This window comes from Aotus nancymaae, unplaced genomic scaffold (assembly GCF_030222135.1).
Source record: "Aotus nancymaae isolate 86718 unplaced genomic scaffold, 86718_ANA_hifiasm-v0.15.2.pri h1tg000020l, whole genome shotgun sequence".
Taxonomy (NCBI): Eukaryota; Metazoa; Chordata; class Mammalia; order Primates; family Aotidae; genus Aotus; species Aotus nancymaae.
The window spans coordinates 44,578,511-44,595,834 of NW_026988432.1; the positions used below are offsets into that span (position 1 = coordinate 44,578,511).

At 37.8% G+C, this 17,324-nt stretch overlaps 1 protein-coding gene across 4 annotated transcripts in view; it reads left to right on the forward strand.

Annotated features, from left to right (window-relative positions):
- Positions 1-17,324, forward strand: part of GAREM1 (GRB2 associated regulator of MAPK1 subtype 1) — a 209,339-nt gene that overhangs the window by 10,815 nt on the left and 181,200 nt on the right. The window contains exon 1 of one of the 4 annotated variants that reach the window (XM_064379307.1): positions 1,386-1,768. The exons of the other annotated variants lie outside the window; for them this stretch is intronic. Within the exon in view, the coding sequence (XP_064235377.1) occupies positions 1,654-1,768 (115 nt within the window). The 5' untranslated portion in view covers positions 1,386-1,653. Of the gene's footprint in view, positions 1-1,385; positions 1,769-17,324 lie in introns of those variants that run through there. 4 annotated transcript variants of the gene reach the window in all.

The following is a 17,324-nucleotide window of genomic DNA, read 5'->3' on the forward strand; positions in this document are numbered from 1 at the left end:
TTTTTTTTTTTTAAGTTTTAAAACATATCTGTTACTGTTATGTAATTAGAAAGCACTGGTTATAACAGAATCTGTCATCCATTAAAGAAAAGGTTAATGAAATACCTGAGAAGGCCCGCTTGAATAACCCCAGGACAGCTGTCTGTGCAGATGCTGTTATTCCATGATTGATTCTCATTTTGGATTGCTGCTCTCTTCTTTTAGCAGCAATGGGCAAGTAAGGGTTGGATTGAATAAAAAAACTAACATTATCATTCCTGGTCCTCAGTAGATTATGCTCCTAGATCTTCATTTTTAGCCTATTTCAGGTTTTTAAAATAATGCAAGAGTCATTTTTTACCTTTGGACCACTGACCTACAGTCAAGCACTAGACCAAGTTAACTGTTTAATTGGTGGTGTCGAGAGAGAGACAGAGCATGAGAGAGAGAGAGAGAGAGAGAGAGAGAGAGAGAGAGAGACAGAGAGAGAGGAGAGCGCATGCACTTTAGAAGGTTCAGTTTACTTACTTAAAAATAAATAACCAGTAACAGAAAGCTTTATTAAGAGATTCTACTCTTATTTTTTCTGTTTATTTTGGTCTTGTCTTTGGCCAGTTAAGAGGAAGTCAGCCACTGAGAGGAGATAGGATCAGAGGGAATCTTCACAACCTCATGATGGCCAGGGATATCAGTTAAGGTTAATTTCAGTTGTGTGTAAGAGACATGGGGAAAAAATAGCGGCTTATCCAACACGGAGAGTTTATTTTGCTTCGTTTTCATATAGAAGTAGTCTGAAGATATGTAGTCCAGGACTGATAGCGCAGTTCCACAGAATGAAGGATCTAGACTCTTGTCTTTCTGCTCTGTCATCTTCTGCAAGTAGTTTTCACTCTGAAAACTTCATGGTCCTAGATGGTTGCCGGAGCTCTAGCTGTCATGTCTACATCCCTTACAACGAGAAAGGCAAAAGGCTATGTCTTATCACTTGTCCTGCACAGCAGTTCACTTACATCTCATTTGGTCAGGACTCTAACACTCCTGTATGGGAGTATAGGAAGTCAGGAAATGAAGTCTTTTAACTGGGCATAATTCCCAGGGTTCCTACTTCGGGAAAAGGGGGCATTGGGTATTGGGATCTACTTAGCAGCCTCTGCCACCCAGATTGTTGCTGTGATGCATTTCTTCACTTTTTTTTTCTGCTAGCAAACGTATTAAAATAGCCGTGCATTGGGTCCTAACTCCTTGACATCTCCAGAGTAGCTGGGATTATAGGCGCGAACCACCACACCTGGCTAATTTTTGTATTTTTAGTAGAGATGGGGTTTCACCATGTTGACCAGGTTGGTCTCAAACTCCTAATCTCAAGTGATCCTCCCACCTCGGCCTCCCAAAGTGCTGGGATTACAGATGTGAGCCACTGTGCCTAGCCACTTACTTTTCTAATAAAGACAGGGTCTCGCTGTGTTGCCCAGGCTGGTCTTGAACTCCTAAGCTCAAGGGACCTTCCCACCTTGGCCTTCCACAATGCTGGGATTACAGGCACTAGCCATCGCACCCAACCTTCTGATTTGGTACACACAATGATGATAGTGGTCCAATTTTTTTTTTTTAATAGAGATGGAGTCTCGTTGTGCTGCCCAGGCTGGAGTGCAGTAGCTATTCACAGGTGCAATTATGGCACACTACAGTCTCAAACTCCTGGATTCATGCTGTCCTTCTGCCTTAAACTCTCAAGTAGCTGGGATTACAGGCATATCATTGCCCATCTTAGTTGTCCAGTTTTTTAAAGGTACTTTTTTTCCCTGTTCTGTTCATTTTGTCAGAGAGGCTTGGTGATTGTGTTTAAAAAATAATATTTACTCTTCCCCCCCAAAAAAAATCATCATTATAGAGGGCTTGGAAAATGTAGACAAGAAAAGACAATAATGAACATCAGCTTTAATTCCAGACATTGTATAACTCGTTATATAACCATTACCAACATATGCAGGCATGGAATGTAAATGAAAAATATATTTATAAGTGGGACCACATTGTATATAAAACCACTTGTTAAAATTCACATTAGATCATGAGCCTTTTCCTTCATTATTAATATTCTTTGGAAATAAACTTTTTGTGACTGAATGGAATTCTGTTATTACCAATAAACTATTATTTGTTTGACTGCTGTGAGACATTAGTTGAGTCTCCTGTTTTTGGGACTTTTTACTTATATTTCTCAGTTTTACATCATTTCATTATTTTGGGTGCCTGGAAGTGGGATTATTTTTTGATTGTTGGTATGTATTGGTAAATTGCATCCAGGAAAGATTTTACCTTCAGCAGTGGATGAGTAAGCGAATGACTTTGTACATCATTGAATATCATAGTTATTTGTGGGGGTTTTTTTGCCTTTCCTGGTTTAGATAATTAAAACATTGGCACTTTTCTCGTTTGTATTTCTTTGCTCAATAGTAGAATAGCTTCAATAATATCATATTTTGTTTGTGAATTTCCTGAGCCCTTTGTTCAATTTTTTGGCAGAATTTCTTTTCAGATCTCCTATAATAAAAAAAATCCTCCTGTAAGTTTTTCTTAGTTTTCTATGGGATCTTTATAAATCTTCAGGTTTCATGTGGGTTAATCACTTTTTAACTTATTTGTCTTCAGCCGTTAATGTTCATAAGTATTAATAGATATTACCTCTGGTTTGAAATTGAATAATTGTGATTCATTTACTTTTCTTAACTAACCTGGATATTGGATTTAAATATGATATGTTCACTGTTGTACCGTAACTGTCCTCTGAAAGAGTCCCTTTCCATTGTATGAAATCAAATAATCTCATGAAAATTTTGGTAAAACCATGTCGTGTCTTCATAAATATAGTTACATTTGTGTTCCATTCATGGAGAGTTCCCCAAAGATACTTCGTTGCTGATAAATTTCTGTACATTGCATGACATGAAGCTGATGAACAAGTTTGTCACTTTTTGGCTTTAAATATTAAGAATTAAATGGACACATTTGTAAAAGTATTTAATTATACATAATTGTGTAATACATAAACTGAAGTGCCACGTTTTGGGTAATTAGATAAGAGATACACTACAACAACTTCAGAGTGTTGAAGTTTAGAATCTATGTACAGACACTAGTGAATAAATAATAGAAATTCACTTTCAGACATGGGGAGAAGCACATGTAATAGTTTGAATGTCATTTCACTTTTTCTGTTGAATACCTGTGTAAATATTGATTTCACTGTAATGACTAAGAAGAGGAGAAATAGAGATAAAGTCTAGTTTAATTCTCTTTGGACATAGATCCAGGAGTTGATGAGTAATAAAATACATATCCCTCTGCCTATTTAGCACCTGAGGACTCTATAAATAGTTGTATTTATCAGTGTTGAGGTGACAGTTGCTAAAAAATGAAATAACAAGATAGCTTTAAGAAAATCTTTTAGTGCCAAACCAAAGAAGCTTCAAATTAACTTTATAGTAGATCAGGTAGCCTGTGAATTTTATTCACCCTCCCCCCACCATCTTCTGTTTCTTTTTTTCCCTCCTTGACTCAATTGGGAAGATACTGATCTGAGTAGATGGTGTGCAATTGAATACTGTGTGTTATCAGAGGAGAGTTTCATACTAAGCAGAGGCCAGGGAGTTGAGGGGGAGGAAATGGATGAACTAAGTATAAATACTATTTGTAGTCTTCATTCCCCTCTGGTTACAAACGTATGTATTATGAAGAATTTGAATACCTAAAAATATTTTTAAATGACAGTATTCTAAAGTCTTGAGATAACCAACAGCATTTTGATTCATTTTCTGTTCTTTCTCTCTCCTGTCTCTCTCTCTTTCTCTCTCTCTCTCTCTACACACACATACATACACTCTCTCCACACACACACTCCACACACACACACAGACACTGTCTTACACACACACACACACACACACACACACAATTTTACCTAATGGTGGGATTTTAGATACTTTTTAACAAACTTTCTTCCTTCATAAAGACCCCATTCCTCCAACCCTGCCTACCTATGTAATCCAAACATAATCCACTCTAACAGTCCAGTGCATATTCTTCCTATTTTCTTCATACTCTTAGAATCCTGCGTCACTATTACATATACATTGAGAGGCATGCAGAATTCTGTCATTGTTCCATAGAAATAGGATTATGTGACAAATACTTTTCAGCCTCTTGCTTATATCACTCATGAATCTTTCTAAATCATCTGGTATAATTGAAATTCATAACAACTGCATAATATTCCATTATGTGAAAATACTCATTCTTTTATTGACAGGGGTTCAATTAGTTTCCTTTTATTGGCTTCTTATACTTCACTAAACCTTCCTGTACATACCATTAATTTGTTCATTGTTTCTGTAGAATTCTGTGATTTCTACTAAGTTTCACTTCTCCTCCAAAACATTTTTGATAACATTGTCTTTCTGATTCTTTTTATTTCCTATGCAATTACCAAAACTAAATAATTTTAGGGAAAATGTAGAGGAAAAATGATTGTCTTGCATCCCAGTCAAACTCTATTCACAGAAGTGGAATTGATTTAATAGATGCTGCCAGAATGCTATCCAGAAAGTCCATAGCAATTCCATTTCTGTCATGGATGTGTAAGAATACCATTTGTCCAAATCTGTGTCAACCATAGTTATAATGTTTTTTAAAAATTGCCAGCTTAATGCATATAAAGATCTTATTGCTGTGTTAATTTGCATTTCCCTAACTATCGGTGATTTGGGGAGCTCTTTTTTTATGTATCTGTTTACCACTTGGACTTGCTTGTGGACTAAAATCATACATTCTGTTGTTTTTTCTATTGTTAGCTTGTTCTTGTCAATTTCTAGATACTATTTGTATATAATGGAAATATTTTCTCTTATTTACATTTTTCCTATCAATTGACCTTTTCTACATTTTGCCATGTAAGAGTTTCAAATTTTCACATGGACAGAGAAGTCTCTTGTTCTGTTTTTGATCTTGTCAAAGAAAGGTCCCTCAACACCTAGATTGTACATGTAGTCTCTAAGATTTTCTAGGAACATAAAAATTTTTTTTTGTTTTTAATCCATTTGGAATTAATTTTTGCATAGGATGTAAGATGTTTATTTTCTTCCAAGTTGTTGTGCCAGCCCATTTATTCAAAGACCTGTTTACTTCTGATATGAACTATCTTTGCCAAACTGATTTTGCTCTTTTAACAGTAGAAAAACACTCGAGCAACACCTGTCTTTCAGGGACTACCTTGGCCTATGTTCCAAAAACACATAAAGTTAATGAAATCGGAAAACAATTATTTTATTCCTAAAGAAATGAAGTTGTAGCTAGAACTGTCCCTGATCTTGACTTATCCTTCTTCTCCAATGGCTGTGAGAGGCCTGAGATATGTTTTTCTAAAGAAAATTTAAATACATTTTGAAGCCAGTGTACCCTGGTGAATCTCTGAAGTGATAGTAACTTGTTAAATGCCTTCTAGAAGGATAGTCCAGATGCTTTGGCAGCAATTTTTCTCCAGGGAAGAATCTGCTTTTAAAATGATACTTTACAAAGCTGCTGTTCAAGTAAGATTGAGAGAGAGAGAGAGAGAGAGAGAGAGAGAGAGAGAGAGAGAGAGAGAGAGAGAGAGAGGGAGACTCTGACTCTGTGTGTGTGTGTGTGTGTGTGTGTGTTTCAGAATTTAAGAAGGATTTGCAAGTTGCACTCAGCTTGATTACTTAGTTGAAAGTGTATTTCCCCATTATTTTTTGTATGAGGGGCAACTTTCACATGCTATACTCAATGTATATGTGTGTCTCTTTCTTTGAAATCCCATAATGACCTACATCTGTCCACTTAAAAATTCTTAAATTTCTCTTACATTTTGTTTACCTTTCCCCCAATTTTTCATGGGCTTATCTTCCTGATTCCTCTTAATCTCATATGCAAAGACCAGAATGAAACTTACACTTCAGAAAAAAAATCTAGAGCAATGTGAATCTTACATCTTAATGTCAAACCCAGACTGAATAAATATAGGAGAAATGAGTGCGAGAAGAGGACTCATAACATAGATTATTCCCTGAGACTTAGTCTACTACATAACCTTTGTATAAGATTATAACAAAACCTCAATCCTGGATTCCATGCAGAATTTATGAGGTTGGAATTGTATATGTTTAAAAGTTTTATTACTTCCCTCTTTATATTTGTCTTTCTAAGCTGTCCAAGAGCAGAGAGCAGGGATCCTGTTTTGTCTTTGCACTGTTCATTTCACACGGTTCACATGATCTGGTATGATGTTCCAACAGATGGATCAGAAATTTTGTCTGAATGACTCATCTCCAGAGTTGTTGGGATACTCCAGCATATCCCTAAAGTATTTGCAAGCTTCCCTGACTAATACACACACAGGTGAACACACTCTGTTCTTTTTTTGTTGTTGTTCCCTACTGGCCGCATTCTGTGCTTCTTTCTCTCTGTGCTGGGTTATTCACGTTGGGCTTTCTGCTACTCAGAAAATGGACAGCGTTTTCATTAAGTTTTAGATAAATTTCAAAACAATACAGCTTTGGAAAATAGTAACTGACACATACTGTTGCTAGGAATACATATATTGGTTTGATCTTTTTTGCCATATTTTAAACACAATGGTTAAAATTACTGGCCCCGAAGTGAAATTGCTATTTTCTGGCTGTAAGACCTTGGACAAGTTATTTAACCTCTCTAGGCCTCAGTTTCTTCAACTATAAATTGAGGCTGCGTTAGTACCTACTTAATGAAGTTCTTGTGAGGAGAGTGTAATACATGAAAAGTGCTTATACCAGTGCCTGCACAGAGCAAATGTGCAGTGGGTACTAGCTGTTATTATTATATATCAAAAGTCAAAATGTTAATTTTCTTTTTTTTTTTTTTTGAAAGGCATGTACTCACTGACTCCCTGATGCATTCATTCTATGAATCTCTCTTATGACCTGAGATTAGATGTTACAGTTATGTAACTAGTCTGTATACTTAACTTTTTTTTGTTGTTTGTTTGTTTTATTTTTATTTTTTTTGAGAGAAAGAAAAAGGGGGAGAGAGAACAGGATTCATGCTCTATTGCCCGGACTGGAATGCAATCTAAAAATATGTGTTAAAAACCTCTTTTATGCCAATAATTGTGCTTAGCAACGGAGACAGGAAGGAATAAGGGAAGAAAATAACAAACAAACAGCCAACCAATATTTGATTTAAGTCTGTGAAATGCTATGCAAATGCCGAAGGGTGATTTACTTCCAATTTTCCAATTATGTGGTCACTTTCAAAATAGGTGTAATGTGATATTGAGAAAAATGTATGTTCTGTGGACCTGGGGTGGAGAATTCTATAAATATTTACTAAGTTTACTTATTCCAGGTCTAAGTTCAAATCATAGATGTCCCTATTAATTTTCTATGTTGTTGATCCGTCAAATATTAACAATGTGGTGTCAAAATCTCCCGCTATTATTGTGCAGGAGTCTAGGTCTCTTTATAAGTCATTAAGAACTTGTCTTATGTATCTGGGTGCTCCTGTATCGGGTGCATATATATTTATAATCATTAACTCCTGTTGTTGCATTGATCCTTTTACCATTATGTAATGTCCTTCTTTGTTTCTTTTAGTCTTTGTTACTATTAAAGTCTGTTTTGTGAGAGACGAAAGTTACTCCTGTTTTTTTTTCTTTTTTTTTTTTGCTCTCCGTTTAATTGGTGAATCTTCCTCCATCCCTTTGCTTTGAGTCTTTATTTGTCATTGCTTGTGAAATAGATCTAGATACAGCATACCGATGGGTTTTGACTTTTTATTCAATTTACCTGTCTGTGTCTTTGATTGGGGCATTTAATCCATTTAAATTTAGAATTAATATTAATATTTGTGAGTTCAATATTGTCATTTAATGCTACCTGGCTATTTTGCCCATTAGTTGATGTAGATTCTTCATTATAGAGATACTCTGTACGTTTTGGTAAGTTTTTGGGATGACTGATACTGGTTGTTCCTTTCCGTTTGTAGTGCTTCTTTCAGAAGCTCTTGTAAAGTAGGCCTGGTGGTGATGAAATCGCTGAGTGCTTGCTTGTTCGCGAAAAATTTTCTTTTTCCTTTGCTTATAAAGCTTAGTTTAGCGGGATATGAGATTCTGGGTTGAAAATTCTTTTCTTGGAGATCCAAGATGGCTGATCACTAGCAGCTTGGGCTCCTAGCTCCCAGTGAAAGCGCAGAGAACGAGAGGACGCCACACTTTCAGACGAATATTAGTTGCTCACGGACTAGGAGATTCCCAGCAGAGGAGCCCCACGTGTTGCCAGGGCGACTCTTGTGGCCGGCGCGGCGGTTTTGCTGGTACCTTAGCGTGCCAGTTTTTGGTGCAGAGTCCGGAGATTCCCTGGCAGAAAAGCACCATCATTCTTAACACCGCTATTTTGGCCGGCGCAGTGGACTGCTCAGATTTCGGCGCTGGGAATCAACAAGTTGGACGTCTGCTCAAGTCGGTAATTACAAAGACAACAGACAGATAAATATATAATGAAGGGAAGAAATCAGCGTAAAAAGGCAGAGAATACTCAAAATCAGAATGCCTCTCCCTCTACAGGGGATTGCAATTCCTCATCAGTAACGGAACAAGGCTTAATAGATTACCAGTGTGTTCCAATAACAGAAGCAGGCTTCAAAACGTGGGTGATAAGAAACTTCTGTGAATTAAAAGAACTTGTTCTAACCCAATGCAAAGAAACTAAGAACCTTGAAAAAAGGTTTGACGAAATGTTAACGAGAATGGACAATTTAGAGAGGAATATAAGTGAATTGATGGAGCTGAAAAACACAACACGAGAACTTCGCGAAGTATGCACAAGTTTAAACAGTCGAATTGATCAAGTAGAAGAAAGGACATCAGAAGTCGAGAACCAGCTCAGTGAAATGAAACGAGAAGACAAGATTGGAGAAAAAAGGATGAAAAGGAATGAGCAAAGTCTCCAGGAAATATGGGACTATGTGAAAAGACCTAATTTACGTTTGATAGGTGTACCTGAATGTGATGAAGAGAATGAATCCAAGTTGGAAAATACTCTTCAGGATATCATTCAGGAAAATTTTCCCAACCTGGCAAGGCAGGATAATATTCAACTCCAGGTAATACAGAGAACACCACAAAGATATTCTTCAGGAAGACCAACCCCAAGGCACATAATTGCCAGATTTATTAGGGTTGAAATGAAGGAGAAAATACTAAGGGCAGCCAGAGAGAAAGGTCAGGTTACGCATAAAGGGAAACCTATCAGATTTACAGCAGATCTCTCAGCAGAAACCCTACAAGCCAGAAAAGAGTGGGGACCAATATTTAACATCCTTAAAGAAAAGAACTTTCAACCCAGAATTTCCTATCCAGCCAAACTAAGCTTTAAAATCGAAGGAAAAATTAAATCCTTTGCGAACAAACAAGTACTTAGAGAGTTCACCACCACCAGGCCTGCTTTACAAGAGCTTCTGAAAGAAGCACTATACATATAAAGGAACAACCAATATCAGCCTTTCCAAAAATATATCAAAAAGAAAAGAACATTAACACAACGAAAAATTTACACTAACTAATGGGCAAAACAGCCAGCTAGCATCAAATGCTAGTATTAAAGTTATATATATTCTAATTAATTGGATAAAAAGCCAAAACCCATTGCTATGCTGCATCCAGACCCATCTCACATGCAACAATACACAAAGACTCAAAACAAAGAGAAGGAGGAAGATTTATCAACCAATCAGAGAGTAAAAATAAACAAATAAAAAGCAGGAGATGCAATTCTCGCCTCTGATAAAGTAGACTTTAAAGTAACAAAGAGTAAAAGAGGCAAAGAAGGACATTACATAATGGCAAAAGGATCAATGTAACAAGAAGAGCTAACGATTTTATAGATCAACGAGACAGAAAATTAACAAGGACATCCAGGACTTGAACTCAGACCCGGAACAAGTAAACTTAATAAACATTTATAGAACTCTCCACTTCAAATACATAAAACATACGTTACCACCTCACACCTATTCCATAAGTGACTACATAATTGGAAGTAAATCACTCCTCAGTAATCGCATAGCATTTCATAGGTTTAAATGCAATATTGGTTGGCTACTCGTTTGTTATTTTCTTCCCTTATTCCTTCCTGTTTACATCAAGTATAATTATTGGTATAAAAGAGGTTTTCAATACCCATTACTAAACTGCATTCTAGCCTGGGCAAGAAAGCAATACTCCCATTCTCTCTCTCTCTTTCCCTTCCTTTTTCCTCCTCTTTATTCTTTTTCTTTCTTTCTTTCAAAAAAAAAAAAAAAATTTCCCTAGATCATGGAGCTAGTAAGTGGTGAAGTTACTATTCAATCTGAGGCTTTTAATCACTATACTATAACTGCCTCTATAGATGACTTTGAAATCTAATTCTAAGGTCATAAATTATAGGCATTTAATTTCAGTGACTTTCTTTTATGTCTTTCTATTGATGCTTTTCCTTAAAAAAAAAAAAAAAATTCTTTTCTTTGAGGATGTTGAATATTGACCCCCACTCTCTTCTATTTTGTAGGGTTTCTGGTGAGAGGTCTGCTGTGAGTCTGATAGGCTTCCCTTTATGGGTAACGTGAGATTTCTCTCTAGCTGCCCTTCGAATTTTCTCCTTTATTTCAACCCTAGTGAATCTAGCAATAATGTGTCTTGGAGTTGCTCTACTTGAGAAATATCTTTTAGGTGTTCTCTGGATTAGCTGGAGTTGGGTATTGTCCTGCCTTACTAGATTAGGAAAGTTTTCCTGATTAATATCCTGAAGAATATTTTCCAACTTGGATTCATTCTCTTCATGACATTCAGGTATACCTATCAATCGTAAATTAGGTCTTTTCACATAGTCCCATATTTCTTGGAGACTTTGCTCATTCCTTTTTACTCTTTCTTCTCTAATCTTCTCGTTTCATTTCATTAAGTTGGTCTTCGACCTCTGATATCCTTTCTTCTGCTTGATCAATTCGACTGTTAAAACCTCTGCATACTTCGTGGAGTTCTCATATTGTATTCTTCAGTTCCATTAATTCACTTATATTCCTCTCTAAATTGTCTATTCTCGTTAGGATTTCTTCAAACCTTTTTTCAAGATTCTTAGTTTATTTACATTGGGCTAGAACATGTTCTTTTAAGTCACTAAAGTTCCTTATTATCCACTTTCTGAAGCCTAAGTCTGTTCATGGAAGGCACTTGTTCTCAATCAGGTCTTGTTCTCTTGTTGATGAGGAATTGTGATCACCTGTAGAAGGAGAGGCATTCTGATCTTGGGTATTCTCAGCCTTTTTACGCTGGTTTCTTCCCTTCATTGTGAGTTCATCCACCTGTCATCTTTGTAATTGCCTACTTTCAAATTAGGTCTCTGAGTGGACGTCCAACTTGTTGATTCCCAGTGCCAAAATCTGAGCAACCCACTGCACCGGCCAAAACAGCAGCATCAAGATTCATGGTGCTTTTCTGCCCGGGAATCTCCGGTCTGGCTTCCCTCTTGAGTCCCTTCTTCAATCAGGTAAATGGGTGACTCTGCCTTCCCGGAGCTCCAAACATCGATCAGTCCCATTTACTCTGCACCAAGAAGCGCCGGGCAGGGGCGCGGGCAAAACCGCGACGCCAGCCACAAGAGTCGCCCTGGTGACCCGTGGGGCTCCTCCGCTGGGAATCTTCCAGTCCATGGGTAACAAAAAATTGTCTGAAAGTGTGGCATGTTCTCGTTCTGTGTGCTTTCTCTGGGAGCTACAATCCCGAGCTGCTAGTGATCCTCTGTTCTTTAACGTCTGACCTTTTAGCAGGTCCTGGGCAAGGAAAGAAGTGATGATTCCAGCAGCCTCTTCCTGCTCAAGGAATTTAGAGTTCTTTCTCAGACTCTGCCTTTTCCAACTATCTCAAGCCTGAAAGAGACCCAGCATATGAGAATATGTCCTACTTTGAAGACTTAGTGAATTATATTTACATATATTTGCCTGATGAAAGTAAGTTGAAAAATACTCTGAGGCTTGTGAAGCCAATTCAGCATTAAAATTTTGCTGGGAAATCACTGAGATTTGGCTATACTATTTAATCAAAAGCTGTCAATTTTCTGGATGTATTGTAAGAACATATTTCAAAATGAAAATTAGCATATTTCATTGATTCTAAGGTGTACATTTTAATATCTCTGAAATCAGGATGTGTCTTATAATTAATGGTATGACATAGTTTAATCAACAGTGTTATGTCTTGATTGTTGTCAAACAATGATTGTCTTGCAAGTAATGGCATTCTAAATTGTATGAATTGTAGTTGTGCCATGGAGTATCTTTGGGTCCAGTAATTCAATGTGCAAAGTAGACATATGAAACAAGGACTTCTTGTGAATGTCCCAATACAGGGTGGGAGATAATCTAAACTGAAAATAAACTAGTATTCTCTGAACCATCCATCCCTAATGGAGAAAATGTCAGCTTACTCATTTACAGCAGGTAAGATGAGGTCACTATTATAGACAACCATGGTGTAATTTTTTCTCATATTACATTTTCCAACTTTAAAGAATAACTTAAGTTTCCTACTCACCCCGCCCCTCTATAGATTCTGGCCTCTATGAAGGCAGAGATTGTGTCTTTCATGGTCGTCATTGTGTTCCCAGCACCTAACACAGTTTCCAAACTGTATTACATGGTAACATGTAGGTGTTCAATAGAGCCTTGTTTAAGGATTCTTCTTTGTGCAATATACAACACACATGCACATAGGCGTGTGCACACACAGTGTAGTTGATTGAATGGGGGGCCTGACAAAAGGTATGTCCACATCAAAATCCCTGGAACCTGCGAATGTTACCTTCTTTTGAAAAAAGATCTCTGCAGATGTAATTGACAGTCTTGAGAGGAGGTCATTCTGGATTACCTGAGTGGGCTTTAAATCCAATGACAGTGTACTTATGAGAGAAAGGCAGAGAGATATTTGAGAAAGAAAAAGAGGCAGGATGACAATGGTTGGAGAGATTGGGGTGATGCAGCCACAAACCAAGACTTACCAGAGCCACCAAAAGCTAGGAGAGTCAGGGAACAGAATCTTTCCTAGGATGCTAAAAGGAAGTATGGCTGTGCCTGCAGCTTGGTTTTGGACTTTCGACCTCCAGAGCTGCGAGAAAATAAATTTCCCATTGTTTGATGCCATTCAGTTTGTGGTAATTTATTACAGCAGTGATATGGTTTGGCTGTGTCACCACCCAAATTTCATCTTGAGTTGTAGCTTCCATAATTCCCACGCGTTGTGGGAGGGACCCGGTGGGAGATAATTGAATCCTGGGGGCTGTTTTCCCCATACTGTTCTCATGGTAGTGAGTAAGTCTCACAAGATCTGATGGTTTTTTAAGAGGTTTCCCCTTTTGCTTGGTTCTCATTCTCTCATTCTCCCTGTGGCCATGTAAGATGTGCCTTTCACATTCCGTAATTGTGAGGCCTGCCCAGCCACAAGAACTGTGAGTCTATTACACCTCTTTTTCTTTATAAATTACCCAGTCTTGGGTATGTCTTTATCAGCATTGTGAAAATGGACTAATACAAGCAGTCACAGTAAACCTGCTCCAGACACATTCTCGAGCACACACGCACATGTAAACACACACACATACATATATGAATTTTGCTACTCTATAGTTAATAACATGCCAAGTTTCTAAAAAAAAAAAACAATAGAAGTTATAAATATAAAACCCCCTTCTCTGGATTCTCAAAGTAACAGTTTTCCCTAATATTCATCAGTAGGCTGATGGGTAAGTGGGAGTATGATATGTGGTTTCCACAATGCTATTCATTTAACAGCTGTGGAGCATGTGCCTGCTGCTGTGCAGGCACAGTAACAAGGGCTAGGCACACTGAGATGAATACATGTCATACTCATCCTCAAGGAGCTCAGAGACCCACTGAGTAGGTAGGTTCATAGACAATTAAATGCTGTCATGTGATAAGCAAGGAAATGCTCCAGCCCAGAGGCCAGTTAATACTGTGGAAAACATTAATTGTTTTCCGTAAAACTAGTTGTTAAATGAGTAGAATTTTGCGAGGTTTAAAAGAGGCAGTGTTGGTCTGACACAGGTTTGGAATGCCCTGAACAGAGGCATGTGAGGGGAGAGCAAGTTGGGAAACAGATTTTGAAGAGCTGTAATATACTGATGTTTGACCTTTCTCCTCTGGCTAACCTGGTGGCTCTTAACTTCCTTTCCACTTCTGGGACACAAATAGCAGACAGTTACAACAGAATAGATGGCAACAGAATTCACTGGGTCCCAAATTTGATGAACTCTATTATAAAAATGAGTATTTAACAAACTACAATGATATATGTTGTGATAATATGTAAGCTACTGATATCAGTAGGGTCTCAAGAGGGACTTGATGCAGAATCCTGGGCCATGTGCACTTCTTGGCTAGCTAGTAATGACCTCCATCTCTTCTCCGTCTCAAGAAAGCATGTCTGAATATGAGTGAAAGTCAAGTTTTCATAGAGAAACTTGAATTAAAAAATACATTTTGTCACATATTTCAGTATTTTACTAAATATTAGTATCAAACAACATTCTGCAGCTGGCTCTGTCACTGCATCATGTTGAAGATCATTGTCCAGGCAAATGGCTCATCTTTGCTCCTATAATGCCTAGCACAGTGTCTGTTTGCAAACATGCCCCTTCAATGTTTGTTATACAAACAGTGGGAAGTGCTGAAGGGCTGTAAATATGGGAAAGGCCCAGATGTTTTTTTAATTTAACAAGGATTATTCTCATCATTTTGGAAGATCATAGAAAAAGTTTGCAATTAGATAAGATTTGAAAGCTGTAAGGTTTATAATCAAGGAGAAAGAGTGCCTCTAGCCCAAACTAGATTTGCAGGAATGTAGTGGAGTGGGGTGAGTGGGAAATATTTTAAGGTAAGATTTCCAGGATTAATAACTAGATAATGGGCTATGAGGATTAAGTAGTCCTGAGGTTACTGGCTTGGGTGCTAATGCCCTTATCAGAGATAGAGAAACAGGTTGCAGGTGGGTGTATTAGGCAGAGTAGGCCAGGTTAGGTGTGGTAACAACTCCAAAGTGTTAGTTGGTTTAAAACAGCAAAGGTTTATTGCTCACTTATGTTACATGAAATTTTGAAGAATTAGAATAGTTGTAGTAATAAGAAATAATTCTGGTCTTCACAGTTGAGATGAAATGAGCTGACTTGGGGGGAGGGGAGAAGGGGTGCTGTTCTCCATCATCATCCTCACTGAGGGTCCTAGGCCTAAATGCCTCATGTCTGTGCTTCCACAGTTCTTTACACTCTTGTTTTTGTTTGAGACAAGTTCTCACTCTGTCTTCCAGGCTGGAGTGCAGTGGCATGATCACAACTCACTGCAGCCTCAACCTCCCCGGCTCAAGTGATTCTCCCACCTCAGCCCCTCCAAGCAGCTGGGACTATAGATGTGTGCCACATATCTGGCTAATTTTTATTTTTATTTTTTTTTAAATAGAAATGATGTTTCCCTGTGCTGCCCCGGCTGTTCTGGCCTCAAACTCCTGGCTCAAGCAGTTCTCCTACCTTGGCCTCCCAGAATGCTGGGATTACTACAGTGGTTGAGGAAAGATAGAATATGGTAAATCATGCCCTGACCCCTTAAAGCTTCTGCTCAGAAGTGATGCACCTTGTATCACCCTTACATGTCATTGTTAGTGACAAGTCCCATGGCTACACCCAACTTTCAAGAGAGTGAGGTACCATCTTTCCATATGCTGGGATTATGACTCCAGTAACTGTTAAAGGTTGAGGTATGGGAAAGCAGCAATATAATATGTGGATATGTTGAGGTATTGACAGGGGAAATTCAGTTCAGGAGTCAGAAATCTGGACTTGCATCTTGAGAGAGTTCAGGGCTAGAGAAATAATACTGGGAGATTTCAATGTAAGGTCATAAATCAAGCCACGGAGTGAATCACATTGATCAAGAGGGAATTGAGCCAGTGCTGATGATGGTAAAAGATCAAGGTTAATGTTTGTGGTTACAAATGTCGCAACCCCTAAACACTTTTTTTAAGCAGCTTATTAGAACTTTCAAATAATTTTATATAACAGCTGGCACAGGGGTTGAATTAATCACTTAAACAGGATTTAGCTTTTTTAAACTCCAGAATTGCTGACTTGCATTTAGGGATTTAAAAGGTACCCTTAGATTTTTCAGTAGGATTTCAGCCAGTTTTCTGACCCAGCAGGGAAGAAAAAGTATTGCAAAAGATAACTGTTATAGTTGGAACAGAAGATCAGTTATAAGTTGATTGATACTGATTGCTGAGTACTCAGAATATTAGAATATCTTTAAAAATTTTCTGACTGGTTGTGCCACAAACAGCAAGATATTAGCTTAACCTTACTGTAATAATATTCTTTTTATAGCTCCAATTACTGGCAAAGGGAGGCAATTAATGGCACTTTTTCCCATTGGCTAGTGTTCGTACGTAAGAAGACTTGCTTTTTTTCTCCATTCTTTTTGAAGGTTCCTATGCCTTTGCCTGCCCAATGTCCATAGGGTCTTCACCTAAATTACTCACTTTTTGAACTTTGTATGTAGACATTGGTGATTACCCAAAACAAACTCTCCTCCCTTCAAGATTATATATTAACAGGAAAATGAAAAAACAAATCTGGTTTAATGCATGTCACCATTCTTTCTGCAAAGGAAAGTTTGAATAATTAGAATAGTCATAATGATAAATAATAATTCTGGGATTCAAAATTGAGATAAAAGAGTATTTATTAAACTTATACCATGCCCCACCTCTTTTTGTATGAGACAGAGTCTCTGTCGCCCAGACGGGAGTGCAGTGGCACAATCACAGCTCACTGCAACCTCAACTTCCCTGGGCTCAGGTGATCCTCCCACCTCAGCCTCCCATGTAGCTGGGACTACAGGCATGCGCCACCATGCCCAGCTAATTTTTTTATTTTGTATTTTTTCTAGAGATGGGATTTTGCCATGTTGTCCAGGCTGGTCTCAAACTCCTGGGCTCAAGCAATCCACTTGCCTCGACCTCCCAAAGTGCTGGGATTGCAGGGGTGAGCCAACGTGCCCAGCCTAACCTTCTGCTTTTTTAATCACACTTTACTATAAATGATTAAAAACATTTTTTTAAAAAAGGAAGCTATAGCTTTTACCTTCTTGACAAAGGTAATTAAAATTATTAAAGGTAACTTTTCCGTATTTCTACAAACAAGCAAATCCATTGGTGTTTATTTCTGTATAATAATTATAGTTAGTGTTCATTGAGGACTAAT